This window comes from Mastigoproctus giganteus, chromosome 12 (genome assembly GCF_048544385.1).
Source record: "Mastigoproctus giganteus isolate SK-2022 chromosome 12, ASM4854438v1, whole genome shotgun sequence".
NCBI classification, from domain to species: Eukaryota; Metazoa; Arthropoda; class Arachnida; order Uropygi; family Thelyphonidae; genus Mastigoproctus; species Mastigoproctus giganteus.
The window spans coordinates 156,877,485-156,902,618 of record NC_143586.1 but is presented as its reverse complement, the minus strand read 5'-3'; the positions used below and the strand labels follow the sequence as shown (position 1 = coordinate 156,902,618).

At 38.5% G+C, this 25,134-nt stretch overlaps 1 protein-coding gene across 1 annotated transcript in view; it reads left to right on the top strand.

Moving 5' to 3' along the window:
• Positions 1 to 25,134, top strand: part of LOC150077534 (low-density lipoprotein receptor-related protein 2-like) — a 496,886-nt gene that overhangs the window by 137,754 nt on the left and 333,998 nt on the right. Inside the window, exons 12-13 of the mRNA XM_090385933.1 lie at positions 6,080 to 6,193; positions 13,096 to 13,312. Of these exons, the coding sequence (XP_090242059.1) occupies positions 6,080 to 6,193; positions 13,096 to 13,312 (331 nt within the window). The remainder of the gene's footprint in view (positions 1 to 6,079; positions 6,194 to 13,095; positions 13,313 to 25,134) is intronic.

The window sequence follows — 25,134 nt, the reverse complement described above, 5'->3', positions numbered from 1 at the left end:
AGCATTCTGGTCTCTTGCCAAAGCTATTGGCTGCAACTTTTGCCCATCTCTGCTCCCACCTCTGTCCAAACCAGATGGTTCTGTTGTCACTTCAGCCAAAGATAAAGCTGACCTGCTAGCATCCCATTTTCTTCTAGCTCATGTATTAATGATCTTGGAAAAACACCTTAGATACAACTTACAGTAAGGCACATCTTGACTGATTGTCCATCCTATTCAGCTGTTTGTACCATCTCCTTCCAATCATTAGCAAACTTGCAAGCTCTAACTCTTTCATATACTTGGTGACAAAGAAAACCCAAACGAGCTCTTTATATTAAAATATATTAAATCTCTATATATTAAAAACTTGGAATAATAAATACACTTTGATATATCCATTAAAATAAATATTGACTCTGACAGACACATTGGTCATAGTTGCCCTTGTGTCGTGAAATTTGCATAACAACAACAGCATTGATTCTGGTCCCACTCAAATGCAGCTTGCTCTATACTTCTAAGTGGCAGGCTTATTTATCCTCACTGGAAGTATGTTCACATCAGACCTTAGGGATCATATATGGTTTGTATTTGTGATTGCATAACTTTATTTGTACTGAACTTTTCAATTAACAAAAAAAATAAAAGCCTATGTTGACTACCTTGACTTTTGTGTTGTTTACTCTTATGTTATTTTCCCTTATATTTTATAATTTGCTGACTAAAATATTAGATAAGGAAGATTTTATATATAAACAGAAAATTAAAATGGTTTAAGGGCAGTACAGGAACCAGTTCCAAAATGATTTTTAATTTTAGGAAATTTGGATTTTCTCCAATTTAGACAGGATCTTTTTTGTTATAATTGACAGATGACTCTTCCTACTGATGTATAGTGACACTATACTAGGTTGTTTCTGGTGATGCTGTAGTAGTGTACAGTAAGAGCACTTAGTCAAGTCTTACCTTGCATGATCATGATACTTTTTCAGAATTTTCTCTTAACAGTGGATCAGAAATTTGTATTTTCTTTGCCCTTGCTTCACAAAACCACTTGTAAATTTCTTCAAGGGATGCATGCTTTTTCTTTTTCATTTCTGTGGGTCACTTCCTTATGCTGCTACAGATTCTGTTACTGCTTGATATGCACTTATGAGGCAAAACATTGACCACCTACCTAACAGTGTGTTGGACTTCCTTTCACCTTGATAACCACTTGCACTTTGCATGTCATTGACTCCAAGTGTCTTAAGGTGGAGCAGCTCTATAGAGGGAAGTCCTGGATTTCGGAAAATGAATGAGGCGCTAGTGCAGACTGGCAAATGCTTTGTTCGACTTTTATCAATCTTATCAAATGTTTGATAAGATTGTTGGGGGAATTTGGCTGGCAGGGGAGCACAAAATGCTTGGACATGAACTTAGAATCATTCCTGCACAATGTTAGCCTTGTGACATAGGGCCTTGATATGGTGTCAAGATAGCACATTCGCCATGTAAAGGAAAACTGTCTTAAACAGTATCAAAGTAGGATCTGGTGTTGAGGGCCTGTTCAATAGGGGATGAAGGGACCCAGTGATGTCCTGAAAACATTCCCCTTCCCCCAAACCATGATGTGCCACTGCTGATGGCCTGTTTTTACTCAACTGTCAGTCTGCTTACAGCTGTTCACCTGCTTTCCATCAAAAACACTCATTCATCAGCATGGTGGAAGTGGAACCTTGATTTCTGATCAGGCGACTTTTCCAGTTATCCAATGTGCCCGAGAACTATTCACCTCACTCTCAAACATCGGTATGTTTAGTGGTTGTCCCTTTTTAGACCATTCCTGTGCTGCAGTTGCTGAGATACTGGCCAAACCTTCCTGGCACTGCAAGTCATTCCCCCATTAAAATTCTCAGGTCCTTTCCCCATTGCATGGGCTTCAGGATGTATCCATTCATGGTGTAGCTATAATGTTTTGACTCATGAGTGTATGTGAATTGGATTAATAATAAATGCTGAATTCCTTGCCATTTCAGTTTTTCCTCTAATTCTTGTCCACTGCACACAATCTCCAGCTCTTTGGTATTAGTACATAATTTTCTTTTGATTGCCATTATTCACTCTTCAACACAAACAAAACCAATACATAAACACCTACTATTCATACAATAACGAATACTCTCATATTGTGTGATGGAAGTTGGTTATTTTACTCATTTACTTATTTTACTATGTTCTAGGATGTGTATGTACATAGGGATGGAGAGCAGTTGTTTATGGGAAACAGTTACTCTCCTCCTGTGACAATGTTTAAATTGTTTTTTCCCCACCCAATAACAATATGGTTTTGAAATAATTGATGCTAAATAGTCTTAAGGCCACAATTTTTATTTGAATTAAAAATTACTCATTGAAAAGGCCTCCGGAGTCAGGAACTCTAATTCATATGTAATGCTACTAAATAACACCGACTCAAATCTGTAAAACGTCTTTATTATGATAAAAAAAAGAATAAAAAATAAATAAAACACATGCGTACTGATTGTATAATTATATGTTAAAATATTAAAACAAAATAAATATTGTATAACAAGAATAAAATATATAAAATTAAAAGTTTAAAATCACTAGAACCACTAATACAGGAGCTTTCAGCAGCAGCGGCCACCTTCATCAGCTATAGTGGTTGCAGGATGACTGACAATCTATATGTAACAAGCATTTCAGCAGGTCTGTGACATGAACTATGGCGTCTGCACATGGTTCACTTTTCGTGCATTGGAAGCAGAAAATGGATGGGCCACTCTAAACCGTTCATTTCTTCGTAGGATAAGGACTTCAAAGAGTGGGTGGATGAATGCGACAGCCATTTCCATTCCAAAAGCCATGTGCCTTATCCACGATCACAGCTTATTTAGCAGTAATGCCATGCTCAGTTTCCTAGGCATGTTCCGCTACAGCTGAACCTCCGTAATTTGCAGTCTTAATGGCTCTATTGTGTTCCCCCAGGCGATCCCACAGTCTGCATTTCATTTCCCCCACAATCAGGACACTCAATTTCATATATGACCCCACTAGTGTCATTACCCACAATAGGATCTTTAGTTGCGGACACTACTGTGTGCAGCCTCCGACCTGGCAGCTGTAGACAGCATATCTTACACGAATGTAAGATACAGGAAATGGGTTCCAAAATGCCTGGATTGTGTGCGGAATGCTTTGAGTAGAGATGGTACTTTGAAAGATAGGACAGCCGTAAGTGGTGAAGATATTTGTGAAGGTGTTGGCTTATGTTTATGTGGTACCACTATGTTATTCAAAATGTTATGTACCAGCAAGTTTGTGGAGTGGCCATGGGTTCACCTATTAGTGCAATTATAGCCAACTTAGCCATGGAAGAATTTGAAGATACGATGTTGGGAGCTCAGTTGTCCCCTATTACGTGCATGGAAGAGATATGTTGATCACACGTTTACGGTGATACAAAGAGGACACTAAATAGAAATACTTGAGTGGTTGAATAGTGGTTTGCCTTATATTTGGTTTACTTTGGAGGTTGAGCAGAGGGGGGACCCTTCTGTTCCTAGACTGTATGTAAGAGAAGGCTGACACTTAAACTAAGGTTTACAGAAAACCTGTGTCCAGGCCAGTACATGCACTTCAAAACAGCTCTGGCCAGTTGCCACAAAAGTAGTGTGGTTAAGGCCTTATTGAAAAGTGTGGGGTCCCACTGCTCCTCGTCTGAAGAGAGGTGAGGAGATTAAATGTGTTACAGCAGACCTAGTAACGTGCAGTTACCCCCAGAGCATCATTGAGAGGCGTTTATGAGGTATGAACAACAGTCTTAGGGATGCTTTTACACCTGTTTCCACCGCATACATCCCCTACTGTCCGGGCATTTTGGAACCCATTTCCTGTATCTTACGTTCATGTTAGATCCTTTGTGTGCAGCTGCCAGGTCAGAGACTGCACACAGTAGTGTCTGCAACTAAAGATCCTGTTGTGGGTAATGACACTAGTAGGGTCATAACATTGACCACTGCTCCTGATTAATGAAATTGAGTGTCCTGATTGTGGGGGAAATGAAACGCAGACTGTGGGATCACCTGGGGAACACGATAGAGCCCTTAAGACTGCAAATTATGGAGGTTCAGATGTAGCGGAACATCCTGGGAAACTGGGCATGGCATTACTGCTAAAGAAGCCATGATCATGGATATGGCACATGGCTTTTGTAACCGGAAATGGCTGGAGAGTTTAAGAATATGTTCATCTGAGTGCTGCAGTCTTAATAGGGATAAGGACTGTCACATTCATCCACCCACTTTGAAGCCCTTATCCTATGAAGAGACGAATAGTTTAGAGTAGCCCATCCATTTTTCGGTTCCAATGCACGAGAAGTGAACTGTGCGCTGACGCCATAGTTAGTCTGACCTACTGATGTTTGTTATTTGGTTTTTAGGAGCATTAGCAACTAAGGCCATATTGCTCCCAGACCTACTGAGATGCATGGTACATATAAATTGTTGGTCAGCCTGCAACCACTATAGCTGATGAAGGTGGCCACTGCTGCTGAAAGCTCCTGTATTAGTGGTTCTAGTGATTTTAAACAACTTTTATTGCCTTTAATTTTATTCTTGTTATACAACATTGATTTTAATATTTTAACCTATAGTTATACAATCAGTACACATGTTTTATTTTATCAGAAAGACATTTTACAGATTTGAGTCAGTGTTATTTAGTAGCATTACAGATGAATTAAAAATTAGCAATTTTCAAAATAACTATTTTGATTAACTGATTTTGATTCAGTGCTGCTCTCAATTACTTAGTACTCTTTGCTTAAGATTCCTCTAAGTTGGGAATTCTAATGAGTAAAGAATGCGTTCAGAAAGATTTTTCCTTTGGATTACTTACCCAGTGTTTTGAAGGGAGACTGCTAAAAGGATGTACAATTTCTCGTATTTGAATTGGACCTGAGTAACACTATGGCAGTATCAGTAGTTTTATCACTTCCCTTTTTTCCAGTGTTATAGGCTTGATGTAGCAGAGTGGTCAGGAGGGAGTGCAGTAGCATGTGCTCTTTGAGTGGACCAGAGTTCAAGCCAATACTGCTAAATACGATTAACATTTGTATTGATGGTTTATTGTGAACTCCACTGACCTGGTGGTTGCGCTGCAGTATAAACAAGAACATTTATTATTTTTTTTTTCTGTCTCATGGAAAGCTTCAGGAGTTCTGCTGGCTTTGTCCTTTTACACTGTTCCTTGCAAACAAACTTTATATACTTGTGTATAGAGGCTCCTTAATATTAAAATGGCTGATTATTAATTATCAAGAAAACAAATACAGCAAATTCTGAGATGCAGTTAATATTATATACTGAATTGAAAAGACTTGGGCCATACACATTATCCACCAAAACAAATGTAGTTACTTTGTTCAAATATTTTCCACAATATGAACAAAAAAATTTCTTTTGTATGAGTGGTATTAAAGGCTCTAATTTTTTTTGTAACCAGGCAGTGGGTCAAAACATTTTTCAGCTTTAAAAAAAAAACAATCCATCATTGTAATTCAAAAAGCATGATAAAATTAAGATAAATTATGCTTTAACACCATTCTTTCAATACCACTACTCCTGATAATTTCACATCACACTTGTAAGAACATGAAACATCATGCATGTGTACACCAGTGTCATCATGCCACACAAAAATTAACCAAGAGATGTTAAGAGGAACTTGAAACCTGGAAACATTACAAAAAAAAAAAAAAACCTCCTTCAGTCAGTGAAGCAATTTCTTGCATGAGTTAGTTTCTCTATGGGAAGTATATTTTTCTTTTCTTAATCTTTTATAGCCCAATTTTTTTTTTTTTATTACCTGTATTGTGCCAGTAATGTGTCAAAATAGAATTTTAATAGCAGTATTGCAATTGTAAGCTGAGAATAGTGTTTGGGGGAGTAAAATTTTAAGATTATCCAACTGTTGGATAATCTTAAAAATTGCTTGCTGCCAACTAACTTAATTTATTATTAATACTTTACTGCTCCTACATTAATATCTATATGAATTTTTATGAACTATTTAAACTGTTCATTTATTTCAGTAACAAATCCTTGTTGGTTTAGTCACTGCACCCACCTTTGTGTTCTTGCTCCAAATGGTAAACATCGTTGTCTCTGTCCAAAAGGCTTTTTATTGGAGAAAGATAAATGTGTAGGTAAGTTGCTTATAAATTAATCTAATTTGCCATGTCATGTTTTTTATTGTTTTCCAGCTTAAATTCTTTCCCTCTCATATTTTAAGTTTTCCAGTTAGGCAGTATGACACTGGTAGTGGAGAACGAAAAAAACCTTGGGGTAATTATCACATAGGACAGCTCATGCAGTGTTTTGTCAATGATATACAGGAATTTTGCCATCAGCAAGGATAAGGAAGTGATTATACCTGCTTTGTTTTTTTTTCTGCTGGCAAAATTCCTCTGTCACTGAGGCTTACAGACCAGTATGCATTAGCCAAGACATGGCTTAACCATTACATAAAGCAATGGTTATGCCATATTTTGAGTAATGCATGTATAGCTAAATGCCTTCTTTTAGTAAAGATGAGGATCTGTTGGAATATATGCAGAAAAAAGCAAACAGAGTATTAGGGTGATGGAAGTGTACTCTTATCATGAAAGGCTCTAGTTCTGCAAATTGCATTGTCTGGAGACTAGGCACTTGTGAGATCTGATTAGGGTGTTTGTTTTGAATATATTGAATAAGTTAATGTGGATGGTATCCTTCCTCTTATTCGTGCACACACACACACACACACAGGGGACATAATTAAATTGAAGAATTATATGTGAGGGCACTTCAAGGTAAATTAGGAATTTGTCTCGAGGAAAAATTATTCTTGCCTAGACAAATTCTTAGAGGGTATGGACAGGTAATGTGGGAATTTTTTTTTTTTTCTGATGCTGTATAAACTGGCTTTCTCTATAAATGTTGGAAACCATAATGCACATACATAACAGTATCAGTTATGTAAATGAATCAATTCCTGACTTTTATACAAGGGCACATGAAGAAATACTATTCTCCTACATGCTTTATATAATTGTTGGGAACTGATTCACCTAAGAATATCATTGGGTGATGAAAAATAGCAGCTTTAAATATTGAAATAAAAATATAAATTTTAAAGTTTTTTGGTTTCCAATATGGATCTGGCCATAGAAAAGCTGCACATTAAAACAAATTGGATGATCCAGCGAGAGTTTAGACATTAATTTTGGAGGAGGAGGGGGGGAAGAGCTAGGAAACTGACCCTACATTCATTTTTTAGGTTTGTTATAATGAAGTCTAACAAAAATATCAAAAATTGTTCATTTTCAGTTGTACATATCTGTTAATATAACTTGAGCATTGTCTAAGAATAATATATGATTTACATTTTCCTTAATTTATAAGGAATCCTTGAGAAAACAATAAAAATATAATTAATATCACATAAATTAAAACTACAGTATTAATATTAAATGAAACATGAAACCAATTAACTCTTTAATAAATTAATCTAATTTAAAGAGAATCCAATTCCATTTTCATCGTTTTATATGTATTCTTAAATACAGAACAAACACTTGCACTTTGCTTTGTGATCAGCAGCTCTTCAGCTTTGCATTTTAATATTAAAATTAATAATATTATTAATATTAATATCATCATCTTAAACTCCATTTCAGCAACAAAATCTATATGCTTCTTCAAAGTCCAATTCCTTCTACATCCCATACTATCATATTGATTTGCTAGACCATGTTTTTCTGTATTCTCACCAAAAACATTTTTTGAGGCTGTTATTTGATTTGATATTGTCCCAAGAAATTTCAACATTATGAAATGCACCCAAGACATTTTAAAGCAAGCTTTATATGTCCTCTTGAGTCCTTGATCCATTGCTGCACAAAACTAATGGTATCAGGAGTGCTCTTCAGTAGTGTCTCAGCAGAGTGCACTGTACAACAAGCTACAATTATCAAAATGCTAATTCTTTTTTCTGAAGCTTTATGTCCACTCATTAATGACGAAGACTAAAAAATTTTGAATGCAAGCTAAACACTTATGGCCTCATAATTGTATAGAAAATGATTAACTATTTTAAAACATCTTTACTTGGAAAGTTTCCCAATCGCAAGAAGGTGCAGTTTTGTAATGACAACTCTTTTGTGGCATAATAGAATAGTAATGCTTTCTTCTTAACTGCATTTTCCACCAATGCAAGACTTTGAACAGCAAGTTCAAGGACTAATTAAACTTGTTTTTTAAAGGAATAAATTAAATTGATTAGTATTGGGTGAAGGTTTATATTAACCAAACAAAGGGAAAAAAATTTCTGAAGCGATAAAAATCAACTTTGATATATATTATATTAACTGAATTTTGTATTAAACAAATATGTAGAAGAGCTCCTTTAAGTGGGGAGAACAGTATGTATAAACCAAGATTGATAGTTCATACAACGTGAGGCTACTGTACATTATTTGCGAACAATAGCATAACATGTATTGATAAAAAAGTGTGAAAATGTGGCAAGCATTGACAATTTATAGTCTTATGGAATTTGTCTGACTGTTATATGAAAATGTTCATGTTATGGCACAATTTTACTGTGCACTTTTTTCGCAATGTGTTTGTATATTATAGCAGGATTAGCTGTGCGTGTGTGCATGTGCACACCCATATTTTTTGCACTGGGGTCCTTGAGAAGTATATGCATATGTATACTTTTGCAAAGTTTTTCAGGCAACACTTCAAAACACATTACAGATCTGGTGATCTTATCTATTTCTAAGTAATTGTAGACAGTTCGTTAGGTGGAAATGCTAAAATATAATTGGCCCCTCTTACAGGTGCACCTAGAAATAAAGTATGCTGCAGCAATTTTTTCAAATTTAAATAAAATCTGAGTAACTTATATCTTGCTAATTGAATACAATTAATGTATTCAATTTGTCTCATTAATTGTTTTGTTATTGAAGAAGTTTGGCCATAAAAAAAATAAAAAAACAAGCATTTTCTTAAGTCTATTCATGTATACTAATTATCTCTTGTTGAGAAACAAGAATTTAAACATTAGCAGCATCTTTCCTGTCCTATTACCAAAACGTCCTACTGTGGCATTTGATCCAGGTATCTCCCAATGGAAACATTCACTTGCTTCAGACGCTGTTTACATCTCTCAGTGGTGACCATGTAGTGCATGGTCACCACTGAGAGATGTAAACAACATGGTTTATTTTATTTTATTTTAGTTTCTTTCAAATTTTACTCCTAGACAAAGATGCAGGTTTTTTTAACACAAGAAAAACGTGTGTAAAGCATAAATCAGAATTGTGGCTGAGGGAGTTTTTTTTCTTTAAAAATTAAAGATGTGTTTAATATAAAAAAAAAAAAATTATTCACAATTGTGCTCATAATGGATTGAAAATTCATTGTGAAGAGAGATGTAATCGTTGTGAAGAGAGATGTAAACAACATGGTTTATTTGATTTAGTTTCTTTCATATTTTACTCCTGGACAATAAAGAAATTGTGAAGGTAGCCACAATATGAGATAAAATCTAAACAATGCTATTACACTATGTATGTAAAACTTAAGGGTAAACTATGGTGTATTTATTCTGATATTATATAGTTAATTTTAACCCATAAAATTATGCCTTGAACATTTAGTCTTCAAAATATCATTAACTTTGCCGTTTGGCATCTATCATATTGTGGAATTAACTTTGCAACTCTGATGGAATGTTTGTATTATTTGACATTGCTGGACAGTGCAGTTTAGTCAGTTTGGTGTGACATAAGCATTGGGAGATCAAAATTGAGAGTAGGAGTGTGCTATAGGCCTAATGACTCTGAGTATAATAAGAAACTGTACAGGGAAATAGTGGGCCAGTAAATCAGAGTCTTATAATGGGGGATTTTAATTTCCCAGATATTGACTGGAATTTGGGGGCTGGTCACTCACACACTAGCAAGGCTTTTGTGGATTTATTGGATGATTATTTTCTACATCAGCATGTTCAGGAGGCAACTAGAGGGAGTAATACTCTTGATTTGATTATCAGTAGTGATTCTTCATGCATTAAGAATCTGCAGGTAAATATGAACCACTAGGTGGCAGTGATCACAGTGTGCTGAAGTGGGATTTACTCAAAGAGGTAACTACCATCATGGGTAAAGGGAAGGGTTTTTGCTCTCATAAAGGTGACTACAGAGGTCTGAGACAGTATTCAAATCCTATACAGTGGGACCAACTGATAATTTACCAACAGCAAATTCAAAATGGGAAGATGGGATACATACAAATTAACATGTGACACAGAAGCCTATGATAGATAAAAGTTGATCTGTAACCAAGTAACAAAGGAGGTTAGGCAGGCGAAGGCAGATTACAAGAAATCTTTGGCAAGGGATGCAAAGAAAAACAGCAAAGAGGTCTTTACTTATGTAAACTCTAGAAGGAAGGGGATGAATCAGATTGGCCCACTTGATATCGATGTTGATGATCCTGCTCAGGTAGCTAACAAACTGAATGAATATTTTGCATTGACATTCACACATGAGGAGTTATTCAGTGAGGGGAATGCCAGAGGTGTATTCAACTTTGGCAGTAAGCTAGAGAATCTTGTAATAACTGAAAGTAAAGTGGAGGAGAAATTGTTTAAGATGAATACAAGAAAGGCATCTGGGGTGGATGGGATCTATCCAGTTATATTAAAGGAGGCAGCAAAGGAAGAAGCAAACCCTTAGCCATAATTATGAGAGCTTCCTTGGACTCAGGGGAAGTACCCATGGACTGGAGATGTGCAAAAGTGACCCCAAGTCACAAAGGAGGATTAAACGGCAACACAAGTAATTATAGACCTGTTAGTTTAACTTCTGTTCCTGGAAAATTAATGGAGGCACTGGTTACAGAAGCACTGCAGGATCATCTACACAAGACTTCAGTTATAGCTCAGACACAGCATGGTTTTGTTAAGGGGAAGTCTTGCCTGACCAATTTTATTGGATACTATGATGCAGTCACGAAAGAACTGGATGCAGGGAATAGCTTTGATATTATATACTTGGATCTTAGAAAGGCTTTTGATACTATTGCACATGGAAGACTGCTGCACAAATTGGAGCAGTGTGGCATTGGAGGCAAATTGCTGCTATGGATAAAGGGGTGGTTTAGGGGGAGAAGACAGAATGGTAATCAATGGACACTGCTCATTGTGGACTAATGTTATTAGTGGAGTCCCTCAGGGTTCAGTATTGGGTCCATTGTTTTCTGTATTTATAAATGATATTGATGATGGTATATCAAGCTTAATGTCCAAGTTTGCAGATGATACAAAGATTGACAGAGTTGTCAAGGACACTACTGACACTATATGCTGCTGCAACAGGATCTGGAAAGGTTGAGCAGATGGGCTGAGAGGTGGCAAATGAAGTTTAACATTGACAAATGTAAAGTACTACATATGGGGAAACAGCAACCCCAGAGCAAAGTATCAAATCTGTGGTACTACACTGACAGTGGTAGAGACTGAAAGGGACCTGGGGGTGGTTGTGCAGGCAGATATGAAGTTTTCTGAGCAGTGCAGACGGGTTGCAAGAGTAGCTCATGGTGTATTGTCGATGATATATAGGAATTTTTCTAGCAGGGATAAAGAGGTGATTATTCCCTTGTATAAGGCAATGGTCAGGCCACACCTAGAGTACAGGTCTGGAGGCCTCATTTCAAGAAGGATGTAGAGATGCTGGAACGAGTATAGAGAAGGGCAACAAGATTAGTGAATGGAACAAAGGGGTGCTCTTACGAAGAAAGGCTTAAGTTTTGCCAATTACGGTGTCTGGGACTAGGCACCAGCAAGGTGATCTGATAGAGGTGTATAAAGCTTTGAATGGTTTGAGCATGCTCAATGCTGATGGGATTCTTCCTCTTGCTCAGAATAATCACCTGAGAGGGCATAAATTCAAATTGAGAAAAGACAGATGTAGGATAGACGTGAGGAAATTTGCCTTTAGCCAGCATGTGGTTGGTTGGTGGAATAGACTTCCATCCCTTGTCATGGAAGTTGATAGCCTAAATAAATTTAAGGCTCAGCTGGACAGGTATTTCGAACAAACAGAGGGGTGAAGTGGAAGTGGTTATTTATTTATTTATTTAGTTTTTTATTTTTATTATTTTATTTTGGCTGATGCTGCATAAGCTTGCTTTCTTGCATCAAATGCCTCTGCTAATGCTAATTACCAGGGTACCTGCCTGTTCACTGACGAGTGAGTCAAGCTCTGAAATATGTCTGAGTGGTGGTGCCTGCTGAGAATAAATACTGGTCTCCTCTGTTAGAGGAGCATTATTTATTTGAAGTAGTGCAATACTTGGTATCTTGTTGTGAATGTAGCCACAATATGAGAAAATTTAAACAATTCCATTACACTATGTATGTAGTTAAACTATGGTGTATTTACACCAATATTATATAGTATAGTATTATATCAAAAACAGTAATGATATTCTTACAAATCTAATGTTTTTCAAATTCTATTTTTTTTTACATTTCTGTTTTTTAATTCTTTAATTTTTTAATTCTGATTTGGTTATTGAAATAGCTTCTCTCTAATACCTAGTTAAGATAAGAGCAGATTAATATTTAAAGCATATGTTTACAAAGTTTTCATTTTTATGAATATCTGGAATTTTATTTCAAATTATGAAACAGACCAATTAACAACAGAACTCACTTCAAGACTAAGACATTCAAAAATCTCACTCCAGAAAAAGTGTGGCTATCACAGTAATGGAAAATATTGGTATTAAACCATTTATTCCTGAAGGCAGATTGTTTTTGAAATTAATTTCAAAATTTATGGAAAATCATATATTAAAAACATTTGTTTTGCACCTGCTACACATCTAAATAGTAAATCACACAACATTTTCAGGTTGCTGTTATAATGTTTTAACTTTGTAAAATCTGCCAAATCAATTGTCAAATATCAATTATAGAAAACTTACATGTGAAAATTGGAAGCCAAAGCCAAGTACGTTTTGAAAAGGCTAGTGAAAGTATTTTTATTTATAGCTGACAAGAAGTTCTCTCGGATATTCATTTCTGATAAAGGAACAGTCTTTCAGATCTATCCTGGCACAGTTGGACAAGATGTTGTTACCATCCTTCCTATTACACAGTTATCACAAATTGGTGATATTGCTTTTGATTGGAAATCGGAAATACTTTATATTAGTGATATTGCAGAAGATGGTATATTTGCTTTTCATATGGATGCTGGGACACTCATGTAAGTAATGTAGCTCTCACAAGTAGCCCTGAAGGTTCATAATAGACAATAGGGTATCTATAAATTATTCACTTGATTATGAAATTTCAAATTTAATAATCATGTGAATAATTTAATTTTAATATAGTTTCATTTTATTAAAATTTTATTGTAAGTAATAGATATTTTACAATGATTTGCTGCAGTCATCAAAGCAACTTAATGAGTTTTTTCTCATGTGGTTGGAGGCTTTATTCCTAGAAGGTATTGTGACAGTACAGCATTAAAATGACACAATTGCAGGAGAAAGCAATGTGCATGTTGTGGTTGTTCAAGTCTTCAGTGACTGTAAAGAGACATTTCAATGGGAATTCCAGAAAGTTCCACCTATGGAACAATCAGTGAGGTGATGGTTGAAACAGTTTCAAGAAACCAGCAGTGTGCAACGCTAGAAAGGAGCAGTTAGGCCTGCAGATAGTTTCAGAAACTCAGGAAGTGTTTACCCAAAGTTCTACAAAATTATTTATAGCTGCAAGCCTGCAGCAGCAAATACAAATATCATGAGCAACATTGCACGGGGGGGTTACAAAGTGCAAATCATCAAGAAAATTAAGCCTCACAATATTCCACAATGAGAGGAATTTGCTGTTCACATTCTCAACCATATAGACTAAGATGAACACTTTCTGGAAACTGTACTTTTCAGTGATGAAGTGGTATTCCACCTGTCTGGTAAAGTTAACTGACAGTTGTGGTTGGGGATCTGAAAATCCCCACTCACTTGGTGAACAAGAGTGTGATAGTCCCAAATTGTGATAAAAAAAATTAAGTTGCTTTATTAAGTGCAGCAAACAGTTTTACAATAACTATTACACTAAAATTTAATCACACTTCATAATGAGGTGAATAATTTATAGACACCCTGTATTTCTGAGATGAAAAAAAAAACTTGTATTAAGAGTTGGTTAAATTGCCACTTAAGAAATTTTCTTCTTGATGAATTTTTCACTTAAATTATGTGCCTAAAATCAGTGAATTTCCAAGAGCAGTTCTGCTGTGAATCAAGGTCTTATCATTTGCACTGCTTGCAATATATATGCAGAGCTGACTATAGTTAGACATAATGACTGTAAGAGAATCCGTTACTTACTCATTGCAAAGAGTGCAAGGAAATTAAGCAAACAAGTTTGAGTGCTTGAAGAAAAAGTTGATACCCTCAGATTTAAAATGGGATATGCAAAGAGCACTCAGCTGCCTGGCTTAAATACCTGCTTCAACTCATGTATCAGGAGGCCCAGAAGGCACTACTAAAAATGAATGAGCTATTGTTGGTGACTGTTGTCAGGTGAAATGGGAAATCTGCTGTGACAGGTGGAATAGGAACAGTGTTTCTGTCAGGGGTTAAAGTTAGTGATATTGTTTAACAGCTATTGTGTTTTAAGGACAAATGGAAAGGTACTGTTTGATACTAATTATATTAAGCACCAGATCTAATGATTTCTTTCATGGATATAAAGGCAGTTTTGAGAAAAAAGTGTGAGGACTAAATTTGGAAGCATTTGAATTTTGCTCTGACTTGATAAAAGGAGTACATGAAATCAGTCAGCTTTCAATCAATCAGTTTGGCCCTGGATAGGATGCAAGTCTCACAGGGTAGAATTTCTCAGCATGGGTTTAACATTTGTTAACAGTAAGAATTGTTTTTACGAGGATAGAAGGGGAGCAAAAAAATTTGTTATTGAAGTAGTGTTAGGTGGGTGAGAAACTGCTTTTGTAGAAATATATGGAGTGATAGTGACATAAGCAGAGGCAAAATTTAGTTCTTGCAGTCTTCTAGTCAAATATTAGTTACTCTGGACATTGGTGATGGTGGAAATTACAGTAAATTATGTGTGTTAATATTAGTTACCAAGAAAGTAAAGTTGCACATATACACTAGGTTTGCTTTATATTAGCAACCTCCCCTCCCCCTTTGTGTAGGAATGGACTAGTCTGTGGTGCTGGGGAAAGCATTAGTTGAGGAATATGACCCATATGGTCATGCCAAATTTTTGTCTAGTTCAGCTTTAAATTTATTTAAGCTATCAACTTCCACAACAATAGGTGGAAGTCTGTTCCAGCAGTTAACTACCCACTGGCTAAAGGAAAACTTCTGCACATCTATTCTACAACTGTCTTTCCTCAATTTGAATCTGTGTCCCCTCAGGTTCTTAATCTGAGCAAACAGAAGAATCCCATAGCATTGAATCTGCTCAAACCATTCAGGGCCTATCTTGACGATAAATAAGCTCATACACCAACCATTAATTGAAATAGTCTTTACTGTGACTAGAATTTACAAATTAAAATAACACAATTTAATGTATAAAATAAAACTGCTATGATACACTATATAAAGATTAAAACTGTAATAAAATCCCCCCACAGGATGCGGTTATTGTAGATCGAGCGCATGGATTCTGGGACCACAAATGGCTCGAGAGCCTAAGAATCTGTTCATCCAACAATACCATGAATAGGGACAAGGGTATACATTTGCATCCCGTATTTGAAACTACTGCCCTAAGTACGGTTTTGCTTTGCACACTCCCGAGCTATTTCTGCTTCCAGTTCTGACCATGTCCCAATGGAACCACGTGGTGAAATACCGTGAGCCTGTTATATATAAGGAAGTGTTGCCAGAAGATTAATTACTGTTGAAGAAGGAAGCTGATGCTTCTGAAAGCTACAGGTTTTATTGCTTTTAATCCAGTTTATTTTAGGTAATTTTATTACAATGATTATTAAGTTTTAATCGTATCATAGCAGTTTTATTTTATTTTATACATTAAATTGTAAGTATGTTATTTTAATTTGTAAATTCTAGTCACAGCAAAGAGCTATTTCAATTAATGGTTGGTGTTATGAGCTTATTTATCGTCAAGATATGAATTTACCTAACCTCAGAGGCCTTTTCCAGTACATTCAGGGCCTTATACACCTCAGTCAGATCGCATCACAGGTGCCTAGTCTCCAGATGCTGCAACTTGCAGAACTTAAGCCTCCCTTGGTAAGAGCACCCCTTTGTTCCTCTCACCAATCTTGCTGCCCTTCTCTGTATTTGTTCTAGCAACTCTACATCCTTCCTAAAATGAGGCTTCCAGACCTGTATGCAGTACTCAAGGTGTGGCCTGACCATTGCCCTATACAAAGGGATAATCACTTTGTCTCTGTTAACAAAATTCCTATATATCATTGACTCCATGACCTGCTCTAGCAACCCGTCTGCACTGCTCTGAGAACTTCATATCTGACTTCACAATTACCCCCCCCCCCCCAGGTCTTTCATTCTCCACTTCCCTGAGTGTAGTACCACACAGTTGGTACGTTGCTCTTCGGGTACTGCTACCCATGTTCAGTACTTTGTATTTATCAGTGTTAAACTTCAATTGCCACTTCTCAGTCCATCTGCCTAACTTTTTTAAATCCTGTTGCAATAGTATCCATCTTTACTGACATTAACAATGCCAACCTTTGTATCATCTGCAAACTTAGACATCAAGCCTGATATACTTTCATCGATATCATTGATAAATATACAAAACAATGAGCCCAACACCAAACTCTGGGGGTACTCCACTAATATATTAGTCCACGTAGAGCATTGCCCATTTATTAAAACTCTCTGCAGTCTCCCACTCAACCATCCCTTTATTCATTGTAGCAACTTTCCCTTATTGCCCTACTGCTCCAATTTATTCTTCTGGCTTCCATGTGCTACAGTATCAAAAGCTTTCCTGAATTCCAAGTATATGATATAGAAATTATTTTTTGCATCCAGTTCCTTTGTGACTACATCATAGTATCCAATCAAATTGGTCAGACAAGACCAAACAAACCCATGCTGTGTCTGAACTATTACTGCAGTCTTGTCTAGATGATCCTGCAATACTTCTTTAATCAGGGACTCCATTATTTTCCCTTGAACAGAAGTTAAACTAACAGTCTATAATTATTTGTGTCACCCTTTGAACCCTCTTTGTAAATGGGGATATATATGTACATCTACAGTCCATGGGACCTCCCCTTGAATCTAAGGATGCTCTCATAATTAATGCTAAGGAGTTACTTACTTCTCTAGCTGCCTCCTTCAATAATTTCTCTTCCACTTTGTTCTCCATTATTACAAAATCATTTAGCTCACCTATCAAGAGTTTAGTAAACTTCTGTCCTCCCCTTCCATACAGAATTCCTCATGTGTGAATGTAGATGCAAAATACTCATTCATTTTGTCCGCTATCTGAGCATGATCATTAACAATTGAACCATCAATATCAAGTGGATGAATCTGATTTATCCCTTTTCTTCTAGAGTTTACATAAGTAAAGAAGTCTTTGTTGTTTTTCCTTGCATCCTTTGCCAAGGATCTTTTGTAATCAGCCTTCACTTGTCTAACCTCCTTTGTGACTTGATTACAGACCAGCTTATATCTGCCATAGGCTTCTGTGTCACCTAATCATTTATGCACATCCCAAGCATTTTTCTTCTCTACCACAAGTCTCATTAGGTCTAATTCTTGAACAATATTTCTTAGTTGGTATGAAAAGTCTAGTAGCTTCCAAGATTAATTCCTTGAAGACTTCCCATTTAGAATTCACTGTTTTTAACATCAGTTGATCCCACAGTATAGAATTTTTAAAAAGTGTCTAAGACTAAGATTTTTTGTATTCTGCCTCTTCTTGCCTAACCACTTTTGTGACTTGATTACAGATTATCTTATATCTACCATAGGCATCTGTCTCCTGATAATTTATATGCATCCCATGCATTTTTCTTCTCTGCCATGATTTCATTAGTCCATCTGCCATCCATTTAGGCCTAAACCTTGAACAGTATTTCGTAGTTGGTATGAAAAGTCTAGTAGCTTCCAAAATTAATTCCCATTTAGAATTTTCTATTGGTAACATCAGTTGGCCCCACTATATAGAACCTAAAAAAAATCTGAGACCACTGTAGTCACCTTTTACGAAAGCAAACTCTTCCCTTTACCCCCTGATGGTAGTTACATCTTTAAGTAAATCTCACATCAGTACACTGTAATCACTGCCACATAGTTGTTCCTTTCTCTGCAAATTCCTAATGCATGAATAATCACTGCTGATAATCAGAGCAAGGGTATTACTCCCTCTGGTTGCCCCTCGAACATTTTGCTCTAGAAAATCCTTCAATAAATCCAAGTCTTGCTAGTGTGTCAGTGACCAACCCACATTTCATGTCTATATCTGGGAAGTTAAAATCCCCCATTTGACAATTTGATTTACTGGCCCACTATTTCTCTGCACAATTGTTCATTGTATTCATCAGAGTCATTAGGCCTATAACACTCCTACACTCAATTTCCCTTTCCCAGTGTTTGTCCCACCAAACTGATTCAACATTGCACTGTCCACTTATGTCAACTGGGAGCACTTCCTTAGATTTTGTGCATTTCTTAACTAACAGCATAACCCCCCCCATCTTTCTACCCTGTCTATCTTTTCTGTACATATTGTACTCCCCATATTCCAATTCTTAACTGCTTATATTTGTGTCAAAGGCGCCTCCGTGGGCAGGAGCAGCAGTGCGTAGCACATGCTTATTGATTAGACCAGGGTTCGAGACCTGTGCTCACCAAATACAGAGAATGCGGAAAGGTCAGGGAATGACCACCACATATCCCCCTGGAGCAATATGGCCTTAGCTGCTAATGCTCCTGAAAACCAAAAAAAAAAAAAAACAATTTGTGTCAAGTCCTCACTCTGGCACCCTTTGACTTCAAAAACTGATTCAGTCAATCATGTTTTTGATTGACTGATTCTATTCAGAGAAAACAGCCAGAAAAGAGGGCTTCAGGGGATTTGGCACTTGCATCACAGCAATGCCCCTACACTCAGTGCAATTCATTCAAGAATTGCTTATGAAGCACTCCATCACTATGGTCATCCATCAGCCATACTCACCAGATTTAGCTCCCTGAAATTCTCTCCCCAATCTTAAAGCCTTGAAAGGTCACAGATTTGAAATGACTAAGGAAATTATTAACAACACAACGTTGGAATTATTAGCAATTCTAAAACAAGTCTATCAAGGATGCTGAAGAAATGCTGGAATTGGTATATGGTGTTAAGAAGATTAAATTGAAGGAGATCCATCCAAATAGCTGGTAGTCATCATTATTTTAGTCCTTGAACTTTTTTTTCATTCTACTTCATTAGTCACAGAAATAACAAATTTGGAATAAATATTTCAGAAAGCATATGATTAAAAGCATCCATAATGTTGACACATGATACTATTGTGTCACCAGGTGAGATATGTTCTGTGTAGTACTTTAAAAGTTGCTGATGAAACTAAACGAGATGTGATGGTGTCCTTCACCTCATTAATGATGAGAACGTGGTGGCCTGTAAGTCTTCTTCAGAGAAGTGAAGATTTCCCAGCTACAAGGTGACAGGCTATGTTTCTAAGTTGGAATACATACTTCCCACCTCCCATTGCTCCTGTGTAGAATTGTGCAGGGTTTCACATTAGTATTAATACTGGAAAAATGATGCAAAGAATCAAGCTTATGTGGCACCATCATAAAATAAAATAAATAACCAATGTCATATTTCTTCCTGTCATTTACTATTACTTTCAAATACTTTTCAGGAGTGGCTGACATAAGACTGTAGTTTGTATACATGGTGATTTCAGTGTCTGAGGAAGAATGGGTGTGTTAACAGATATCTTTGAATGTGGCATGATTTGCCACATTCAAAGATATCTGTTGGGGCAAGACATAGTTGCCAGTATCTTTACAACAGCCAGCATGGTTAAGTGCTCCCGTTCAGTGGTGTCACAAGTCCACAGTGACTGGCTCAACAGGCGCCTCCGTAGCCAGGTGGGAAGGAGCAGCAGTGCGTAACACATGTTTCTTGATTAGACCGGGGTTCGAGCCCGTCACCACCAAATACGGAGGATGCGGAAAGGTCAGGAAATGACCACCGCATATCCCGGAGCAATATGGCCTTAGTTGCTAATGCTCCTAAAAACCAAATAACAACAACAACTGGCTCAACAGCAATCAAACAACCAACCAAAGATCACAAATGGGACAACCACTTGTGATCAACAACTGTGGTCAACACCTGTGGTGAGCATGATTGCTGAGTGACTGCTGTGTTATGCGCATCAACTTATAACACAGCAGTGATACAGCATAGTGGCCCAACTAATCGCCCAGTACGACATGGAATAGCAAGACCAATATCTGCATGTACTGTGCACTGGACATTAGCTCATATAGGCTATAACAGTTAATGGCCACCATGGGTGCCCATTCTCACTGCAAGACCCAAGAAACATGCGTTGCATAGGCATGTCAGCACCAACACCTTGGAGGACCACCAATGTGTGGAAATCTGTCACCTGTTATGCTAAATTTTGTTTCTAACTATATTGTGGTAATGGGTGTATTTGCATTTGGAGAAAAGTGCATCTGGATGCATTGTTAGTGTTCAGCAGGCTGGAGGTGGTAGTCCTACAGTTTGGACTATTTTTGTGGCATGCTTGTTTTGTTTGTTATTTGGTTTTTAGGAGCATTAGCAACTAAGGCCATATTGCTCCAGGGATATGTGGTGGTCATTCCCTGACCTTTCCGCATCCTCCGTATTTGGTGGTGACGGGCTCGAATCACGGTCTAATCAAGAAGCGTGTGCTAAGCACTGCTGCTCCTTCCCACCTGGCTACGGGGGTGCCCCACCCAGATGTAGAATAGGGAACAGAAGAGCACCCCTGCAGAGGCAACCCTCTGCATAGGGGAGAACTAAAGAAAAGTGGAGAGTATTTATGGCAGTAGGACCCACTAGGGCAAAGTGTGGGTGTGGAGTATTAGGCAGAGTCCTGGAGTTAGGGGAGAGGAAATTAAAGTCATAGGCAAGTGTGCCCTATGTTCTGTTTGAGTCAGCATCTTGGTATTTTTTGGTATTTTTTTGTCTTCTCACATTGGATAGACCAGCTGAAACCAGTGCCAGCATCCCACACTATGCTGCCTGAGGAAAAAAATCAGCATGGCATCAGCAGAAGGCAGTGGGTCATCCTGGATAGGTTGACCCCCCCCCACAACTGAAGTCATGATTGGGGGAGAGTGTTTACTACAAGGCCACATTTCATTCACACTAATCAGTCATACACACAGGACTTTTTTACGTATATTACACATAATCAGGATGTGCATATATTCTTGGGATTAAGACTTGCATCTTACCCGCCTTTAACCCTCACTCACATTCTTGCATGCAGACTAGGCCACAGCACCCTGAATATGGACACCACACTTTTTTTATTCATTACCTGATCATTGCAAAGTTTATAAATATGACCAAATTATTCATACTGCATTTACACATCTTAGCCTGTAATGAGAACATAATCCAAATAAGATTTTACACACACACACACACACACACACACACACACACACACACACACACACACAGGGTGTCTCCAAAATATTGGTACAAACATTTAGGAGGAGGTAGGTAACATCTAAAGGAATGTGAATCGCATAGGAACCCATAACCAGAAACATCACGGGAAAGTAGTAGCAGAGGCACAAGAAGCAGAAATGACACAAGACAGTAATTAGTGGCAAACATTTATTTGACATAATATTAACAATGGGGTACGAGATGGATGCATCATCATGATGTTACAACAGATGCTAGAGGGTCCCACCATGAGACGCGATGCATGCGTGACACTGATGCAGCATGGATTGGCGGACATGGTCTAACACATTGGGAGTTTCTTTGACAGTAGTAGCAGCAGCAGCGCAGAAGAGTCACCACGAGATCCGTTTCAGTCTCCACAAGGTGACCACAAACAAACTCCCCAGAGGGGAGGTGTTGGCAGCTACCTTGTCTTCACAAGGCAGAGTCACAAACTCATGGGAGGCATCAGTTAACATCCTTGACTTCACAAGCTTTCACCCAAATGCTGACCCGCAAACGCCAGAACAATTCCGGATGTGCCAAGAGAACGACCAATACCAAACGGATGAAAAGGAACGGGCTTTTGCTCTGGAAGAACTCCAAGCAGCCGCATACCGTATCAAAGGGAAAAAATGCCTGGGTCCGGATCTCCTGGAGCTGGAGATTGTGTTGAAGGTTGTTGATATAGCCCCTAAACCTCTATAATCTATGCCTCAGGACTGGAACTTTCCCCAAAGAGTGGAAGAGGGCCAACGTAAAGCTAATTATCAAAAATGCTAACAAGCCGCCGGAACTACCGAACTCCTACAGACCAATAGCCCTGCTCTCTGTTTGTAGCAAACTCCTTGAGAGACTCCTCCTGACTAGAATACAAAACCATTACCTGCAAGCAAACCTGGCATCGCCAAAACAGTATGGCTGTCAACGGTGGATGCCTTGAGAAATCTCTTGGTGCAAGCAGCAGCCACTGATCAAAAGTACTTCCTAGCTATCTCTGTTGACTTTGCCGGGGCGTTTGACACCCTCTGGTGGCCAAGCATCCTGGCCCGGCTCCGGGAGACCAGCATGCCAGAAAATTTATATAACGTAATAAAAAGCTACCTGTCTGACAGACATATCACGATAAACACCCCATATAGAACGTTTGCAAGACAAATACACAGAGGCTGCCCACAGGGCTCTGTACTGGGACCAATACTGTGGAACATTACAATGGATGAACTCCTTAATACGGACATTGGTGAAGCATCCTCGCAAACCTTTGCAGATGACCTCATCCTTATGGTCGCCGGAAACAGCAGACTACAACTTGAAACAAAGGCAAACCATGCCCTACATTCTTCTGAAATGGACCGAAAAGCACAATCTCAGGATCTCCAAAGAAAAAAACAAATTCTATCCTCCTAAGGGGCTTCCTTGATCCGAGGAGACCCCCTCAGATCAAGATTGGTACCACCACACAGACTATCAAAAGAGCTCAAGTACCTGGGTGTAATACTTGATGCCACCCTTTCCTTTAAAATGCATCTCAACTACACCAGGAAGAAAATTAGGGGCTACACAGCCCTCATCACCAGGGTCGCAAAAAGGGACTGGGGGCTAAACAGCAAAACCCTCAAGCTCATATACAAAGCAGCCTTTATACCGATAGCAACCTATGCATTGGGAGCATGGTACTCTAAAGTCACCATGGCAGTAAACCACAGGTTACTTGACTCCATCCACAGAGCCATGCTATTAGCCATCAAATGGGGGCCTGCAGCACAGTAAGCACACATGCATTGCAGGTACTGGCTGGAACCCTTCCACTCGACCTGGAAGTGGCCAGAATCGGAATCCTCTATGAAATTTCTAAGGGGAACGCCTGCACCTTCATGGGCTTCAATGCAGATCCCACTGCTAACCGAGCGACTGAAAAGAAAAGACTCACTGACCACCTCACGCAAATATGGCAATCTAGATGGGACAACTCTTCCAAGGGAGAGATCACTGGGAAATTTCTCCCCAATGTGGAGAAATTGCATCTGAAGGCCCCGCCATGGTTCTCACCGGGCCTCTATACAACCTTTCTACTTACCGGACAAGGAGCATTCAAGGCAAAACTCACAGCCCTGGGCATCACAGAGGACCCTGCCTGCTGCTGTGGAGAGTCAGAGCTGGCAGCATCTCATGTATGATTGCCGGCTCTACGATGACCCTCACTGCCAGCTCATCTCCAGGATCACCTTCTTGCCCAGAGACAGAGAAAAGCACCTACTTGACAGTAAAGAGCAATACATTGCATTCTCCAAATTCGCAGAAGACCTCTACAAGAGGAGACCATACCCTCATCGTACAGTGACCAACAGCAATAAAACTAATTCAAGCTGAGAACTGATAACGACGAAGTGTCATGACTGCCACATCATGGACCCTACAAGGAAACCAATTCTACTAAGAATAAAGGACACGGCTTACAACCATTAGAATGACCACAACCCTGGACTTGTCAAAGGAACACACTGACCTGGATCGTGCAGTTCGCTGCCACCAAGCCATATTGGCGAACAAAATCGAGCACCTGACTCGATTACTTTAAACCCAAACCCAGGCGGAAAGAGGGGAGACACCCTGTCCCCCCCTCTCCACTGACCCTCCTTTTCCTTCTGGTGAGGCATGGACATGCCTCACTGACCACCTGGGGACATCTACTCTGTCACCCCCATACTTCTACCTTTACTCCCCCCCCAGCCTTCTACCTCTCCTCCCCCACTCTATCTATACACGACGCAAACACCCTACATCCTAAATTAATCAAATCAAAAATAATTTTCGCCCAGTCTTGGCCTATCACATGCATTGCCCTGCTCCTGCCGTATGGATGCTATGTGCTGTATGCAAACATTTAAAAATAAATTACAACAGCGTGTGTGTGTAAAAAAAAAAAAAGGTAAAGTGCAGCCATTATCAACCCACTGCAGGATGGAAGCCTCCTCAACAATTCATGTTAAGGGAAATGGACCATAATCTGCCATGCTGGTCCAGTGCGGGTTGGCAGATCGACCGTATTCAGCAGTCAGGGGCTTGAACCCCGGTCTACTCAAAGAGTGTGTGTGCTACTGCACTCCCACTCCTGCCCACTCAGCTACGGAGGCCGTGTGTGTGTGTATATATATATATATATATATAAAAAAATAAAATCAATCTTCAATTTTTATTTATTTTTTTTTTATTTTTTAGGTCCTAGTCCCCAAAATCTCAGGAAATTAAGCGGCAGGACCTGCCAGAGTAACTTAAGTCAAGTGAGTTCATGGTCTGCCTCCACGGGGTGAAAGTGGGGCAACGTTGGGCCTCAGCTGGGGGTCCAGCGGC